This window comes from Melopsittacus undulatus, chromosome 11, assembly GCF_012275295.1.
Source record: "Melopsittacus undulatus isolate bMelUnd1 chromosome 11, bMelUnd1.mat.Z, whole genome shotgun sequence".
Classification (NCBI taxonomy): domain Eukaryota; kingdom Metazoa; phylum Chordata; class Aves; order Psittaciformes; family Psittaculidae; genus Melopsittacus; species Melopsittacus undulatus.
Window position 1 is genome coordinate 17,058,303 of NC_047537.1, and position 16,799 is coordinate 17,075,101.

Sequence of the window (16,799 nt, forward strand, 5' to 3'; positions counted from 1 at the left end):
CTGGAGCTTCAAAAGAACAGCCTTGTTTTATTCTCTTTAACCTCAGGGATCAAAATATCTCTACATGCTACTTTGTTTTATTGGTGCTCCACATTAGAACATATTGCATATTGGATTGGATGGAAAATCTAGTAAAACATGTTGTTTATTTAAATATATATTTAACTGTAGTAATAATTGGAAATAATTAGGACTCCCAGGTATTTTTTCTTCAAAACTGTAGTAATGTCAGGTAAATGCAAAATACTTCTTTGCCTCTCTTTCTAGAGTAAGGAAAAAGGCTTCAGTACTTTCATAACTATCCATCAACACAACAATTCTGAATTTTGACCAGCACTATATTAGAAGGTACTACTGAAAAGATTAATTTCACTGGAGATAATTGAATTGCAAAATGCTCAATAGCTTGGCTTAAAGTAGAAGAGGAAAGTGAAAAGAAAATTTATTTTGTGCTCATCTGAAATACACAATCTGCACTAAACTTATAGCATTACTAAACGCACCTGATTTAGCACTGTATTTCATGGTCAATCTATCAGTTTATGTTTAAGTGCAGAAACATAATGAAGATTACACAGGACAATTAGATCAAGCCACTAAAGGTAAGCAAAACACTGGTAATGGCAATCATGTCAACAAGAATTCTCCTTGTTATATATATTACCATCTAATTCCTAGGATAATACCTATAAAGCAAATAAATTTTTAACCTTTCACTCTCTATAGTCCTGAACATTTTGTATAGCATTCAGAAAAACAAAAATGCCTTTGTTTTCCTCGTAGAACTTTATTTGAAATGACTTAAATTAGCCAAGAATAACAAATTCTAGCGTTTCCAAAATTTGAAGTTTGGGGGAAAGTAGCATTGCTCATATTCATCAGTGGTACAGTATGTGAAGAACATATTATATCAGTACTCAGTGACCTACAGCATCTTAGCTTCCATGCTTTGGTTTTAACTTATTTAGACAAAGTGATTTGTGATATGATTACACAAGCAACTGACTCACTTCCTCAGCAATTAATGCTGCAGCTTCATTCAACAGCTTAAACTCTCAAGCAGAGGTGTGGCTAGAAAAAATAAGGATGCTATCCAGGTATCCCTAAGAAATCCTTATGATGTTGTAAGTGCATTAGCTTTCAAAATTTCAGTCAAAAAAAAAAATAAGACAGACTTATTAATCAATTTGTATGCGGCAGACTGCCTTTTTTTAACCTAAATATGTTTTTTAATGCATTCACAGTGAAGTTTGTTCTTAGGAGCAGAGACGCCTGGTTCTTTGACAGACGTCGTCTGGTCCTGTGCTAACACAGTTAAAACTGGGGTTTTTTACATTTGCATTAGAGAATTTGTTTTATCTGTTGAAACAGACATCTTGCACTTCTTTCTTCTTTTTTGTTTTCACCAAAGCAAGTCCAATGTATGCACAGCACCCTGACTTAAATTCTCAAAGAGAAGATGCCCAATCTTTCTTCTTAAATTCTACACTCTCTCATCCATAAACTTGCTTCTCTCAAAATCAGTAACACATGCTTTTCAATTCTCAACAGCATAAATATTTTCTGCAGAAAGGTTCCACAGAATATACTTAGCTGTCAGCACAATTAACTACACAACAATATCTCCTAATGGATTTGTCACTTCCTTTTAAAAATTCCCAGTCCTACAGAATGAGTTTTAGACAATAAATGAAAAAGTTTTTGAGGGAGAGATTATTCTAGAAATTTTCAGTTTACAGAGGTTACAGTTGAGGAACAATTGGAAAAGTGGAACTTCACAACCAGCTCAGCAACATGAAAAAGATCCAGCGTCTAAATATTATGTACAACTGTTTGATATTGTGACCAGAAAATGCGACACAGCTCTTTCTTAGACACTTTTACCCTAACCATTATGACCACAACTTAACTGTGGCCATAAATCAGAATATGGATTGGGGGATTATATAATTTCAAATCCAAATTCACACCATACTTCTAAGGATGTAAAAGAGAATTTTTGCTCATGACATTATAAATTGCTTATATACTGTAATTCTAAATAGCTAAAAATACAAATTATTAAACGAAACCAAAAAGGCACAGAAACATAAGCTAGAATGTGGTAACTTACAGAAGCAGCTCTTCTGCAATTAACATCACGATCAAATACTGCAGCAATAATCAATGCACTGAGGAAATAAAAATACTGAGGATTAGTACCAAAAATATGAGAAGAAATGGGTCATGCCATCATCTCAACATTTCAACTTCCAAGAACATGCAGCATTTCCTCTAAGGAGTAACTATTTATTAATACAAGTCTAAACTAAAATTTCAGTTGAAGTAACTTTGTACTTCCTCATTTTTCAGTTTGCTGTGGACTTTCCATAGCATTAACAGACAACTGCCATCCTACTGTATCAAAGCAGTTCCAGGAGTATGCAAATACGTTTAACCGCATAGAAAGGATTTCTGCTTTAAATAAAGCAGGAGTTTAAAACTTGGACATAGCTATCATCTTTCATGTGAGATACATGCAGTGAAATTTCAAATTAAAACTTGAAATTACAGTTTCTCAATAGCCAAATCCACAGCAAGTCTTATCTAAAGCATACACAATGGAGTCCTGCAGCTATCTTGCAAGAACAACTGCATCCTGTACAGTAACAAAAATCAGAAAACAATATGCAAATTCTAGTTAAAAGTGACCTGAAAGATAAAATGCAAAACAGTTTTTCTTTAAAGTGACCTATAGCTACAGAGACATGATTATATGAAACTATTTCTTTATATTTGCATAATGTCTGGTAACCCTGCACAGTTTAATTCTTGAACCTCAACAGAACTGCTTTAAGAAATGTGCTACACAACAGAAGACACAGAATATATCATGGAATCCCAGGCTGGTTTGGCTTGAAGGAACCTTAAAGCTAATTCATTTCCAGCCCTCTGCCATGGGCAGGGACCCCTTCCACTGGAGCAGCTTGCTCCAAGCCCCTGTGTCCAACCTGGACTTGAACACTGCCAGGGATGGGGCAGCCTCAGCTTCTCTGGGCACCCTGTGCCAGTGCCTCAGCACTCTCACAGGGAAGAGCTTCTGCCCAAGAGCTCATCTAAGCCTACCCTCTTTCAACTTCAAGCCATTCCCTCTTGTCCTATCATTACATGGCCTTGTAAAAATCCCCTATCCAAGTTTATTTTCAGCCTGTTTAGGCACTGGAAGCTGCTCTAAGTTCTCCCCAGAGCCTTCTCTTCTCCAGGCTGAACAACTACAATTCTCTCAGCTTGTCTCCATAGAAGAGGTGCTCCAGCCCTCGGAGCATCTTCATGGACCTCATATTCCAGTTGGGGTCTCGTAAGAGCATAGTAGAGAGGGAGAATCACCACCCTTGACTGCTGGTCACGCTCCTTTTGGTGCAGGCCAGGACATGCATGGTTTCTCGGGTGTAAGCACACACTGCCTGCTCATGTTGAGCTTTTCATCGACCAACACCCCCAAGTCCTTCTCAGGGCTGCTCTCAATCCAGACTCCACCCAGCCTGTATTTGTGCTTGGGAATGTCCTCACCAAAGTTCAGAAGCTTGCATTTGACCTTGCTGAACTTCATGAGGTCTGCACAAGGCCACCTCTCAAGTCTGTCCAGGTCCCTCTGCATGGCATCACTTCCCTCCAGTGTATCAACCCCACCACACAGCTTGGTGTTATTGGCAAACTTGATGAGGAAGCATCAGTCCTACTGTCCTTGTCATCAACAAAGATGCTGAACAGTGCTGGTCCCAGTACCAACCCCTAAGGAACACCACTCATCACTGGTCACCACAATAGCAGACAAAGTCTGAAGCTTTAGAAATCCACCTCCAGCACTCAATTAACTTCAGTGACAAATAAACATAACTTCAGGAGAATCATTTAAGCAGAAAATTATTCCTTTCAAACTCTGAAACTCTTCATTATGTTATTTATTGACTCCAGGCAAAACAGGAAATAAATACTGGCTGAAAAGTAAATCCAAGATAGCTTTGCTCTAGCATAAAGATATTAATTACACTGATAATATCAAACTTCCCTGGGTAGTGGCTATCAGTTTCCTACAGTGAAGAATATCGTGTCATTAAAATTCACTGAATTGCACAGTCAGTGTTGCCTCTGTAATTTCAGTTCATCTCCATTAAGGAAAACAAGAGACAGAAAACAAGAATGAAAGGAAAATAAACCTCAATAATTTGTTCTAAAGACAGCTAATGCCTTCTTATTGTTACCTGCATGAGCAACTCCTCTCTGCCACAAAGACATTAGGTCACTACAAGACAGAAGGAGGTCATCCAAACGGCAGTGATTGGGAGAGGAAATGTTTAGGAAGCATCCCATTAGGAAGCAGCAGCCATTGCTAACTGTTGAAAACTGCTGGGCCAGATATATCATCTTCATACAATGTCTGCTAATTTTGTTCTCTGGCATACAGAGAAAGTTAAAAATAATTTTGAAAGGACATTTTAGAATTACATATTTTCAATGATATGAATGATTCAGCCCCTCTAAGTATTTCAATAATAGTATATTCAAAACTAAGGAATCAGATGAAAATCACCCTGAAAAACAAAAGGAAGCATATTTCTGCCTTACGTTTCCAATTATATGGACTATATGATAAAACATTCTTGCATCAGTTACGCAGTATTACAGTAAAACAAGCCAGGAAGCTCAAAATGCTAAGCGTTGCCCTTACTGTGTCAAAGGTGATGTCAAGTTAAATGTTACAGAGTATTTCAGAAGAGCTGGGCTGGGACAGACCAAAATCCTTGCAAGTCATCATCTTGTGCCCCAAAGAGATACTTAGGGATAAATGTAAGAATATACATACTAAATATTAACACACTGATTGAAAAGACTGCAGGATCTTTTAACTGGAATTGCTAAAAGAACATCACTGGAGATAAATATTGCTCTTTGAATTTCATGTGTAAACTTAAAATGTGGTTCGTTAAATAGAATGGAAAGCAGTTGCAGGTTATTATATACAACAGGAGTTTGGCTTTTCCATTTTTCCTTAGCATTCTGTCACCTTAAGACAAACCTGTATACTAAACTAGCAGAACAACATACTGTCCATGTGATGCCATCGGAGTTATTCAATGCTGCAACTCAATATTATGTTTGAGAAAAGCAAAATAAAACCCCCCAAGAATTTTGTGATTGCTCCTGTAGCCCAATTATATTCATAAATCATATTGTAGTCACTGTTTTATATTAAGCCTTTTAATATAAGTATTTTAAACTTATCAAACTACACGAATACTTGTATCAAGCTCATTCCTATTTGAAAATGCAAGCATAGTCTGCAGTAACACAGGGATTAGGAAGGAAAGCAACGTGCTGAAGATGAAACATGTCTAAGGTGTCTTCACCTATCTGCTTTGTCGTGGGAGTTTATGTGATACTCCACCATGATTTCCTAACATAAAGAAACTGTTTATGTCAAACAAAGTGGGATATTTTTTAAGCCAGTTAAAGGATCATGTCTTGACTTGCCTGAAACGTACCACACCTGACTGCTAACAGGTAGAGCAAAGAGTGGCTTTGCATCCTGCAGTCTCTATGAAACACCTTTTGTAGTTCCTTGAGGTATATTTAGCTGCTTGTCATGCATACAGGCTAAGTGTACAATAAACGTAAATAGACTTAAAAAGCAAGTTGCCATTCTACCAGTCAACTAATAATTCTCCCTTTCTCCCCTATTCCTTCCCCTCTCCCTCAAGTCCTCGCTTAACTGGCTTCAGGGAAAGTTAAAAGGGCTCAAAGCAAGCTACTGGCTCACTTCCTCACCCAACACCTATTTCATTACCTTCCCAACTAGGCAGAAAAAAGAGAGCTGAGGCCAGCTGGATGATAGACATCAGAACACAGGAATATCAGGTTACCCTCTCCCTACGAGTGCCAGATGTACCAGACAATAAATCTGAATTTCCTTTATCACTCATAGCAGGCACTTCTAGTCTATACTAGTCACAAGCAGCAAGAATCTTATCCTGTTGCTAACCCCTGAGAATTTGCTGCTATTAATTCAAGCACACCACCCCAAAGCTGCGGGAAGGAGAAAACACAAACTCCCAAACCTCTTGCCAATTTGGCACAAAACCAGAATTTCCTTCCTGAGCCCAAAAAAGGGAAAAGTCAAAATTGTAAAAAGACAGAAATCTCTCCTCCCTGCTATGCAGTTAGGAAGGGAAGGCATAATAAGCATCATGAGCAACGAACAATCCAAGCAAGTTAAAAAAGAGACGAGACCAGAGTCAGCCCCGAATCTGTGTAGGCTGCTGCTGCAGACAGCCCTTCTTGCACCTCTTCACTCGTGCCAGTGCCCCAGCTGGAATGGCTACACAGTGAGCTGCACGAGAAGAACAGACCTAGGCTCAACTAATTTTCCTTTTGCTAGCTTTTTTGAAAGCCCAGAGAAGCTCCCCCATTCATTCATCACACCGAGCTGTGCTATGCTCAACTGCAGCGCAAGGCAGGTGAAGGAGCAGGCAGGAGAACCTCTTCAGCCAGCACTGCTAGAAGATAAAGCCCTCCAGACAACAGGTTCAGATATAATTCTTCCTGGTTGTCTAAGCATGGAGAAAGTCTGAAGAAAAGGAGAAATGCAGTGACCATGCCCACTTGTGCACTGCATACACTGACAGGCCCTTAACCCAGCTCACACTGAGCTCTAACACTTTCTGCTAGCCAACCAACATCCTATTGCAAAGTTATGGGGTACAATGATGAAAATATAATAAACAATAATAATAATGTAGAAAAGACTAATAAGAAAAATGCTTAGAACAGGAGTTAAAAATGCTGATATTAAAAAAAAAAAAATACAACAAAACAAAAAAAGAAAAAACAAAACGCATATGATGCCCCTGCAGGAAACAACTTTACTCAAATGCAAGAGACACTAGGCACACAATTCTCGTCTGAAGGCATCATTCAAATGCATAAAAGAAGAAAGCTCTTCTCAATATTTCATCATGGTACAAGATGTAGCTCAAAGCAATGCTTCAGATTTCCCCAATTCTGCAGGACAATCTTGCCCTGGAGCAAGCTACATCATTCATCCATAGCCACACCTTCCTTCCCCCCCCACCAGAAACAACGCACCACCGCAGGGAAGACAAAGCTGCCTGCACTCCTACACTGTACACACTGTACTTGTATTAGTGCTCTGTGGAATCGGAGATAGCAATTAGATCTTTCTAAATAACGATTCATTTATTGATTACCTACACCATCGACTGACAGATAAATGAAACTACCTTCTGACTATGCAACAGTTCCAAATAATTAAGATAGCCAGCAACAATTTAATCACTATAATTGTATAATAGGGGAGAAGTATGTTTTCCTTTTTCCTTTCTGTTTAGGTTTTAAACAACACAGCTCAGCTTCTTTAGTGTGCACCTGCCACTTTACAGACAGTAACTTCCACACCCAAGGGGGCAGGAATCAAATTACCCGTATTTCCAAGTTATTAAATGATGTTTAACTTTCCTCAGAGGTGAGCTTAAAGAGAGAGTGTGAATGTAGAGATCAGGAGAGAAAAAAATCTTGGTCAAGTAGTGTTCTTATAAAGATATGCTTAAACAGAACTTTCAGTACACGCACTTCAAAATGTAGTAAGGTCATTCTGCAACGAAAGTGAAGTTTCACCTGCTTTGCCAAGAATTTTCTTTCTGTGGTCCTGTGCAGCTTGAAAAGATCAGGCAAGGGTTTAGAAACCAGTTTAACTAGACTCTCTAAAATAAATAAGCAAATGTGAGTACGTGTATCTTGCTGAAATATGGGGAGGGAAAATATACTGACATAAAATACAAGCATTATTAGAAATACTCTCAGCTGATTAATAAGTGTTCTCTTTTTTTCTTTTCCCCCTCAAAAATAGAGCAGTGAGGTCAGAAAGGGGAAGGGCTGCTGCTGATTTACAGCAATCTACATTCGTAACTTCAACATCCTGATAATTTCATCACCTAACAACAGAATATTCATAAGAATGAAGAGAAGAAATAGCTATCACTGAACATGGAGAGAGGTATTTCTTTTAAAACACTATCACAAATTTTACTAAAAAATACTATTTTACGGAGTTTGAGGTGATTTTTCACTAGTCAAAAGTGAAATGTGTATGTCCCTTGACTACCAAAACCACAGAAAACAATGCCTTTCCATTACATGATGACACAACTTTGCCTTGTCCCTACTGTACCGCAGTCTGAACATGTTACGGGGCAGGACCCAGTTTAAGTAACACACTACTTGGGTATTTTGATACTCAAGTGAGCCTCCACCAAGATACAGCAAAATGTGCCAAAGGCCATGACATGAAGCAGGAAGCCATGAAGCAGCTCACTAACTCAACAACTTCCAGTCACCACTAGCGTGCTTTCTCCACCACAACTACTGCTTGTGTTTCAAGTCTGAGTGTAGCAACCATCCCCATATGCTCTAAGTTCTGCACTGTGCTCCTTCAGCCACGCAAACAGCAGCATTAAAGCCTGTGAATGAAGGGTAAACCCTTTGCAATTTCTAGAACCAAGACAAAGCAAACAGTTCAGGATCGCAGTCACTCATTATGTTCTCTTAAGGAGGTGGTATTTTCCTTTCAGATAAACAATTTCTTATTTTTGTCTAAGAATCTAATAGTTTGCATTCATCTATAGGCAGATGATTTCGCTGTGTAATTCAGCTCACAATGGATATTATGTACTTTGCCCCAAGATGCTGAGGTCTGCATTTTTTCAGGGTAGCAACAATTTGCTTGTGGCTAGAAGTATGACTCTTCTTTAAGTAAAACAGTGACACACCTAAGGCTAGATTTAAAAAAAGGCTGTATGTAATTATGGGCTTGCTGACACAATAGGTGAAACTGTGTGTCATCCTTTATTTGAATATTTTTTTTCCACCGTTTCTCTTTGGAGTGGCAATTCTGCCTTCAAGAGTTGATTATATTTAGAAAAGCTAAGGCCAACAGAACTACAAAGATTTTTAAGTAAAGCCTTATTATTGCATGAATACTTGTTAAAATACCGTTCAGCTTTGTTAGAAAACTAACCATATACAAACCACAACACCTTACAATTGCTCATATGCAATTTTCAGCTTCCCCCTTGCTGTCCACCCTGTGTTTCTCTCTGCTCCACCAACTTACTCCAAACAACTGAAGCTGTCATAGCTGGCACAGCCACAGTGGTAAGGGTTATTACTACCATAGGGAGCAGTTAGCAAGTATTTTCACTTGATATTTTCCTAAAAAAAAGAGTTTGTTTCCAGAACAGTCTGAAAACTGAAAGACAGGAGCTTCGTCAGAAACTCAACCACCTTCATCCCTGTCCTTGAGTTCCCACTCTCAGCTCTGTGACGTAAAACAAAATACCACAAACTCTGAAAAATCAGAATGGTGAGACTGCACCTAACGTATGGACAACAGCATTGTTATGCACCATGGTAGGGTGAAAGGAGAAATATATTGCTCAGAGCATCATGAGCAGAAGAAAAATCCTGATAAACAGATCAGGATTCTGATAAATAGGAAGTGAACACACTTGCACCTAGGCTTTTTAAAGTTTCACAAGGAATAAACTTAAGAATTTCTTACAACATATAATTTACCATGAACTCTGCTAGAAGGGAATTACATGCGACCCTATAAAGTAAAATATTAAATAACTTACTATGGCAAGTATCACTATTTCTAGCATGCTTAATTGAAGCAGGTCTATTCTGCAGCACTGTATTCTCTTTCTGAAAGTCATCCAGCAACAGTGGACGGCATCATGTTCTAGCACAGCCTGCTGTTACAATATGCCTCTCCTTTAGTATTTATGATACTGTAGATGAAACATCATTAAAACAACATGAAACTGCTTTAGCAGAGACACAAGGCTAAGATGTCTTAGAACTTTTCTGTCTGCTCCCTTTGGAGAAAAGACATGACAGCTTAAGACAAAAAGAAGAAAAACAGCATTTGGCCTTAAGAAATTTGACAGCAAGTTTTTAGACAGAAAGATTTTATCAAGGTCTCAAAAACCCCAGAAGCAAGCACCACACAGATAAGAGACATTGTTGTGTGACCCTGCATTAAAGGATCAGCACCAGAAAGTGAAGATACAAGGATGAACAGCAGAGACCAGAAAGGGCACAGTGTACTCAAATCAAGGAATAAAAATGGATATGTAAAGCTTACAGTCTGTCCCCCAAAACATTTAAAATAGGTTTTAGAGAAGAAAAAGGCACATACTCTTTGGGAATCTGCTAAGTAAGTAATTCTGCGTTTCCAAACAAGGCTTTTTGGATGAGATTGAAACAGTTCTGTCAGCAGTCTGAAAGCAGGGGAGCCCCTAGAAATTGAGTCAGACATCAGATACCCAGGACCACAAATCATTGTACAGTCCAAGTTTTGCTTTTGGTTTGTTTTTTTCTTTAAAGATAATACTAAATGACTACTGAACAAACCCCTCCAGCGGAGACAAAGAATCCCGAGTTGCTGCTATCAATGGTTGTACTAAAAGACTGCCAAGAAACTGTTAGAAGCTACCTCTTTGTGTTTGCAGTGCAATTGACCCATTAAAGATACCTTGAAATGTCAGCCAGTGTGCTGCCAAGAAAATGACTATATGCTAAAGAGAGAATCTCACAAGAAATAGGAAGAAAAGCACAAGATGAAAGAAAAAAGGTAAACACAGTTTGTATCTGCAAAAATGTCATCTCGTATTAAGCGAAAAGCTGCACCAAGTTCTAGTCCTCTCTTGGAGTATCACAGATCCTGATTTGGAAATCTTTTGAAGATCTTACTTTCTAAAGTCTTTTGTAACAGAAACCACAGATTGAAAGAGAAGTATATGCATGTGTTTCTATTCAACTGTAAGTGGAGTTTAGCACATTGGTCACTCAGGATTTAGGTACTCTATAAAAATAAAGGATATCAAAAGAGGAAAAAAACCCTCGTATTTCTGAATTGAAATGTCTATTAGTGATAATAAAACCCCTATGAAGGTATTGTCCCTCAATGAATGTTTCACTTTTGTATCAATAACTTTAAATGTCATAAATAAGAGCATTAGACTCCTAGATTATTAACTTCTAAAAGCTACAGAATGAGACTATTCATGCCTAATTCCTTCCTAATTTTGAACAGATTTTAAACATGAACTCAGTTTCCTGATGCCACAACTTACCTTGCAATCTGATTAATAAATGGTATGAGTTCTGTAGGATCATAAGCACGAGCGAAGGCCCAGCACACATAGCAGGCAGCATCTCTCACATTGGAGCCCACGCTGCATGCCCCCCGCTTCTCATCATATGTCAGCGCTCTCAAAATGACAGGAACAACTGTGAAATTAAAGGAAATGTACAAAAGCAGCAATTAGGACCATACAGTGAACCAAAAAAAAGAGGTAAAGAGCATTCAGAGAAAAGAGAGTGGAGTTGTGTATTCTGACAGGAAAGAAAGCATGGCTCGTAATACACACTCATTTTGAACTTGATTAGAAAGAAGAGTTGTTTTTTAATACACTATTTGATTTCTTTGTTAGCAGCAGTTTATTTTTTCATTTCCTTCACATATAACTCAATAAAGATTAAAGCATTTGAGTTACGTAAGAAGTAATACTGATATCATTTATTATCATATTGATACAACAGCCAACTTGCCCAAGGCAGCTCTTAGAAACACATGTATCAAGCACTGTTTCCTGATTTAATGGACAATCTGAGCAACTCTGAATTGAGTATCTTTTAGCCAAGTAAGGCCTAAAAGCCAGAGACCTCAATACAACATATGGCTCTGTGCACAGGTAATTGAGGGAGCTCCAGAAGGAAAGCATTTGCAGAGTGTAAGCCCAGTATGAGCACTGGAACCACACAATACTGCTGAAGTGGGAAAAAAGAGAGATTGTAGTGTAGTAAAACAGAAGGCAAATTAAACCCCCAGGATTTTATCAGAAAGGCCTTATAACACAAGTACTGTTATTACAAGGAAGCAACAAAAATAAACCTGGGAAAACAAGTAGATTAAGATTTTCACTTTCATGCTTATATCCTCATCAAAACTGCCAAAGTCAACAATGCTTCTCTACAGATGAAAGAGCTTTCAAAAACTTAAAGAATTCTCTTACACAGCTCTAGTAACACACTGCTGCAGTTTGAGAAATACTGCAAGTCTGCAAGGCTCCCCAATGGGATTTCTTTAGGTATCTGCAAATCCAGATCTGTCATTTGAATACATCTCTCTACATCGCATGTCTTTAATAAACGAATAATGCCTGTAGAAACAACAGCCTCTAGAAAAAAAGAAACTATTTCTTGATTTTCTTTCTTGTATCAAATTCAAACGCATCTTTTTTTTTCCCTAGAAAATATCTGTCAAAAGGTGATCCCACTGAACAAGAAATGGGATCACTGAACTGTGCATCATTAGCAAACTGTACCTGATATAACTGAGTGGATATAATCACAAAACAATTAAACTTCAATATACAATTCATCACTGTATGCCTGCTGCTTTAAACACAGAGATATGCACCGTAACTGGAACAGGAAAGTGCCAAAATGCCATTTAAATTAATTTTAACCTAAAGAAAATAAAGCAGTAATTATTGGGATGGACAAGATATGACTTCAAGGAGCGCAAGCACTACATGGGAAAAAAAGGCAATTCCCATTCAGGAGATATGACACAGCAAGGATGGATGGATGGGTTTTGGGAACTTCCCAGTTCCGAAAGAAACTGCAATAAAAATCTTCAAAAATGTTGACTAGCCTGTTTTGAGAAATGCTGCATCAACTGATGAGAAAAAATGGAATTTGCTGGTTCCACAGGAACACTACAACAGATGCCAAAGGCAGTTTTGCAAAGCTGCTGCTTTCCTTCAGCACAGGATGAGGACTCCAGCTGCCTTAGCCAGCTGTGAACACACTCATCCCTGGGCACTGAAGGCCAGGGGGGAAAAGGATCCACAGACAGCTCCTTGCATTTGTACTATGTGTATGAAAGAAAAAACACACCTGATTTTTCAGTTCAGAGCATTAATTTCCAAAATGCTAGGAATGACACCAAAGAGCACCTGGATTTTTAGGGTCAGTCTAAAACAGAGATGCTGCTGCCAAGTTTCTGTAATAGCAGACACTAAGATAATGACAGGAGCAGCAGCACTATCCCAAACAACTCAAGCTTTCCCTACTGTCCCAAAGCAGGCCTTTGGCCTTGCACCTCTTTGATGTCCTATTGCTGTGTCTGGGACTCAAAGCACTGGTGCTGCCAGAGAAACAACGTGACTGCGAAGTCTAGAGAGCAAGAGGGGTAGTGGAAAAGAAGGACACAAAAGCAGAGGTTTAGGAAGTGGGAGAAACAGGGAAATCAAAGTGAAGTATGCATCAGTAAGGGCCATACCCAACCATAACTGCAAGAAGGAAAATGCTCATCTACGTGTCATCTGCTCAAGTTTTTGTGCTATGACTGGTTGAATATTTACTAGTGAACTGTGGACTATGGGAAATACTATATAAAATTGCTCCTGGCAAATATTCCTGAGTTTGAAAAATTAACTCCAGCATTACATTTCCTGTTGGTATTTGAAAGTAATAAAACCCCAAAAGAAAAATTACCAAAAATTCTAAGTTTTGTTTCCTTCTTTACCCTAGAGTTACTCAAACACAATGCAGGTTTTCTTCTGCTATGCCTTCCTGCAGGGTTAGGAGAGCCTGGCTGCAGGAAGCCATGAAGGAGCACTACAGGCAAAACCATCTGTAGTACTAAGTCAGCTTCTGCATTTTGTATCTGTTATGCAAGTTCAATTCGCTATAATCACATCTCAAACATTCAGTACGAGCATAGTGTCATACTGTGCTGCTCTGCATTGATTTTTTATTTTCCAGATTCGAAAACATGTCAAATTTGTACCTAAAAATCAATTTATTAAAATAATAAAAACGAAAAATAAAAAATACCACAAATTAAAAAAGAAAAGCTTTAGTAAAGAACATTCCAGAATCAACTGATTTTAGTTTGAAGGGCACAGATTAATTTATTTTTTAATTAATGCACATGCTGTTTATTTAAAAGTAGGAGGATGGGAGATACAAAGAGAAGATCTGAACTGTTACTTTAAAAATTACCATCTCCGTCACGTATCTCTATGAAAAGTTTGCCATTAGAACCAGAGGATAAAGTCCACTCTCAACCAAATTATTAAAACAATATCCACCTGTTTAGGGCTGTGAACGCTCAAGAGAATACAGTCACCTTTACCTGTAGCCTAGAGGTATTAATAAGCACCTGCTGCACCCCTCCCTGCCTTACCTAACAACATAACTGCAGGTTGCAACACAGCTCTTTGCTCAAGCCTCGTGAAAATAAAGAAACTGCTTCTGGCTTCAAAGCATTACAAAGAGCAGATTTTTTTTCCCTCAGACTGGAGCCAGTTATTTTGCTTTTTGAAACAGATTTCCAACAACCAGATGCTCAGCATCTTCCTTGTGACAGACACTACACTGCTAGTTAAGCAAATTTATGGAAGACGTCAGGTATTAAACCATATAATCATATTCATAGAATCACACAATGGTTTGGGTTGGAAAGAACCTCAAGAGCACCCAGTTCCAACCCCCCTGCCATGGGCAGGAACACCTCACACTAGACCATGCCACCCAAGGCTCTGTCCAACCCAACTTTGAACACTGCCCAGGATGGTGCATTTACCAGCTCTTTGGAGGATCAGTGCCTCATACTCTACCTTTTAAAAAGTGCCTTTAACAATATTTTACACAAACCTAGACCATACCAGATGCCATCAGCAGCTCTTTGTTATTTAACTTCAGATTGCCATGTTTTTATATTTGTTGCAATGTTTATAATACAAAACATACAAATACAGCAATTAAGCAACCAAACAAATGTTCAACAGCAACAAAAACCTGTTCTTTAGCCTTAGGTCTTGTCTCCACAAGACAATTGCACAATTTCATGTCACCCCAATTTCATTTCAGACAGATTTTCATTGGATCTCAAGTTAGTTAAGAATTGTCTACATTTAGTTGAAAACTAAAATATCTTAAAATAGATTAAGCTAATGTTACCTCTTTGACAAATCTTACAACTGGATATGGACTGTTTAGGCAGAGAAGCCATCTCAATTCACAAGTAACGTATTGCAAAACCTTCCATTTTAGACGTATAAAGAAAAAAATACTACAAAAAATGGATGTGTGCTGCCACTGAAGGATGTGCTGTACACAGTAGCACTGTAGGAGCAACTAAGAACATCACAATTAATGGTTATGAAGTTTAAACACAGTTATAGCTATCAATACAAAGAACAGTAATTTTATTCCTCAAGTTTTGTTTCCACAAAACCAACTCGTGGCAGAAGTGTCCTTGGGGAGGTTCATCTTCTTTGTGAGCCTCAGGCACAAAAAAAAGTGTAAGCAGCCATATCTACAGTATGGCAGCTTCCCCTGTTTTAAATAGCACACTATCACTAGCATTCATATGCTAAAAAAAGAGCTTGGGCTTTCCAGTGTAAAGAATTTCAGGTTTGAGACCTGGTGCTCTAACACAGCACTCTAACCCCTTTTAGGAACTGAAGCAGGTCCTAACCCTAACTTCACTAGGGCTGCTATGCTGATACTTAATATATCAACAGAGATGCAAACAGAGATAATTTCAGGTTAGGCCCATTATCAGAAATAAATACTGGTTGAAAGTTCTGCCAAACATTTATGATTTTATCTCATTTTTAATTCAAGCTGTCTACTTCAGAATTTACTCCTAAAAGACAATTTGATCCAGAGGACACATTCTCCAGCAAGGATCACAAAATGCATGTGCTGCTCTGTCAAAACATTCCCCTTGTTTCTATGAAATGCTCCAAGGTTGCATCCTGTAAGGAAGTGCCTGAACCCTGTCAACAGCTGGCCTCTCATCCCCATATCCACACATGACCTAGTTAGGAGTTTGCCAGGGAAGAAGGGACCACTCATGCACGCTGAGGAGATACATGAGAATTGAACAGCTGAAGTCTCTGAAGCTACTGTAACTTTCTCATAATTCCTACCCCTGACCCATGGATATAAGGCTATATATATGCACATCCACAAACCAAAGAAGCATTTTCTAACCCGTGACTATGAAGGGCTGTGTCTGTCTGGTTGCAATCTCAGTTCAGTCTCTCACTACGTAATGAATTAAGAGAGTCTTTAATTATAAGATCACGTGGTATTTTTTTTCCATGGACCTATCTCAGTCAGCACACAGGAAAGACCTGCTCTAGGGATGAATCACAGCTGGGCAGCAAAGGAGATCGTTGTCTGCCTCCCTGCTGAGGGAAGAAAATATGTAATGCAAAGACTGGCTTTCAGGCAGCGAGAAGGGATTGTTGGTTAAGTTGGATGCTGCCCTACAGAACTACATTCTAACTCCATCTCTGCCAAAGACTGTTTGACACCAGTCACATCTCTTACAGTGTTTAAAAGAAATGGATGCTGGTTCTCATTTCCCAGGTATCTGCTTCAATAAACTAATGGCAGGTTTGAAAAGGTTCTACAGCACCGAAATTAGTGTGAGCTTTTGAGTATGGCAAAGGGCCAATGAGGAAGCAGACACATCTGGATCTTGGCCAGCCTATCTCCACATCATTATGTAATGCAGCCATAAAAAACACAAAATCTTGAAGCACCCCTACCTAGCTAACATGGAAAAGCCTGCATCTGACCTACGACAGTATTGATCTGTCTTCTCACGAATGCTGAGTGATGAATTCTCCCCACTCACATCCAAGGCCATA

At 38.7% G+C, this 16,799-nt stretch overlaps 1 protein-coding gene across 2 annotated transcripts in view; it reads right to left on the reverse strand.

Moving 5' to 3' along the window:
• The window catches only part of TBCD (tubulin folding cofactor D), a 122,765-nt gene that overhangs the window by 58,099 nt on the left and 47,867 nt on the right, over positions 1-16,799 (reverse strand). For both annotated transcript variants that reach the window (XM_034067411.1, XM_031044813.2), the window contains 2 exons: positions 11,193-11,349; positions 2,114-2,171 (listed from right to left, as the gene is read on the reverse strand). In XM_034067411.1, coding sequence (XP_033923302.1) covers positions 2,114-2,171; positions 11,193-11,349 — 215 coding nt within the window. The remainder of the gene's footprint in view (positions 1-2,113; positions 2,172-11,192; positions 11,350-16,799) is intronic.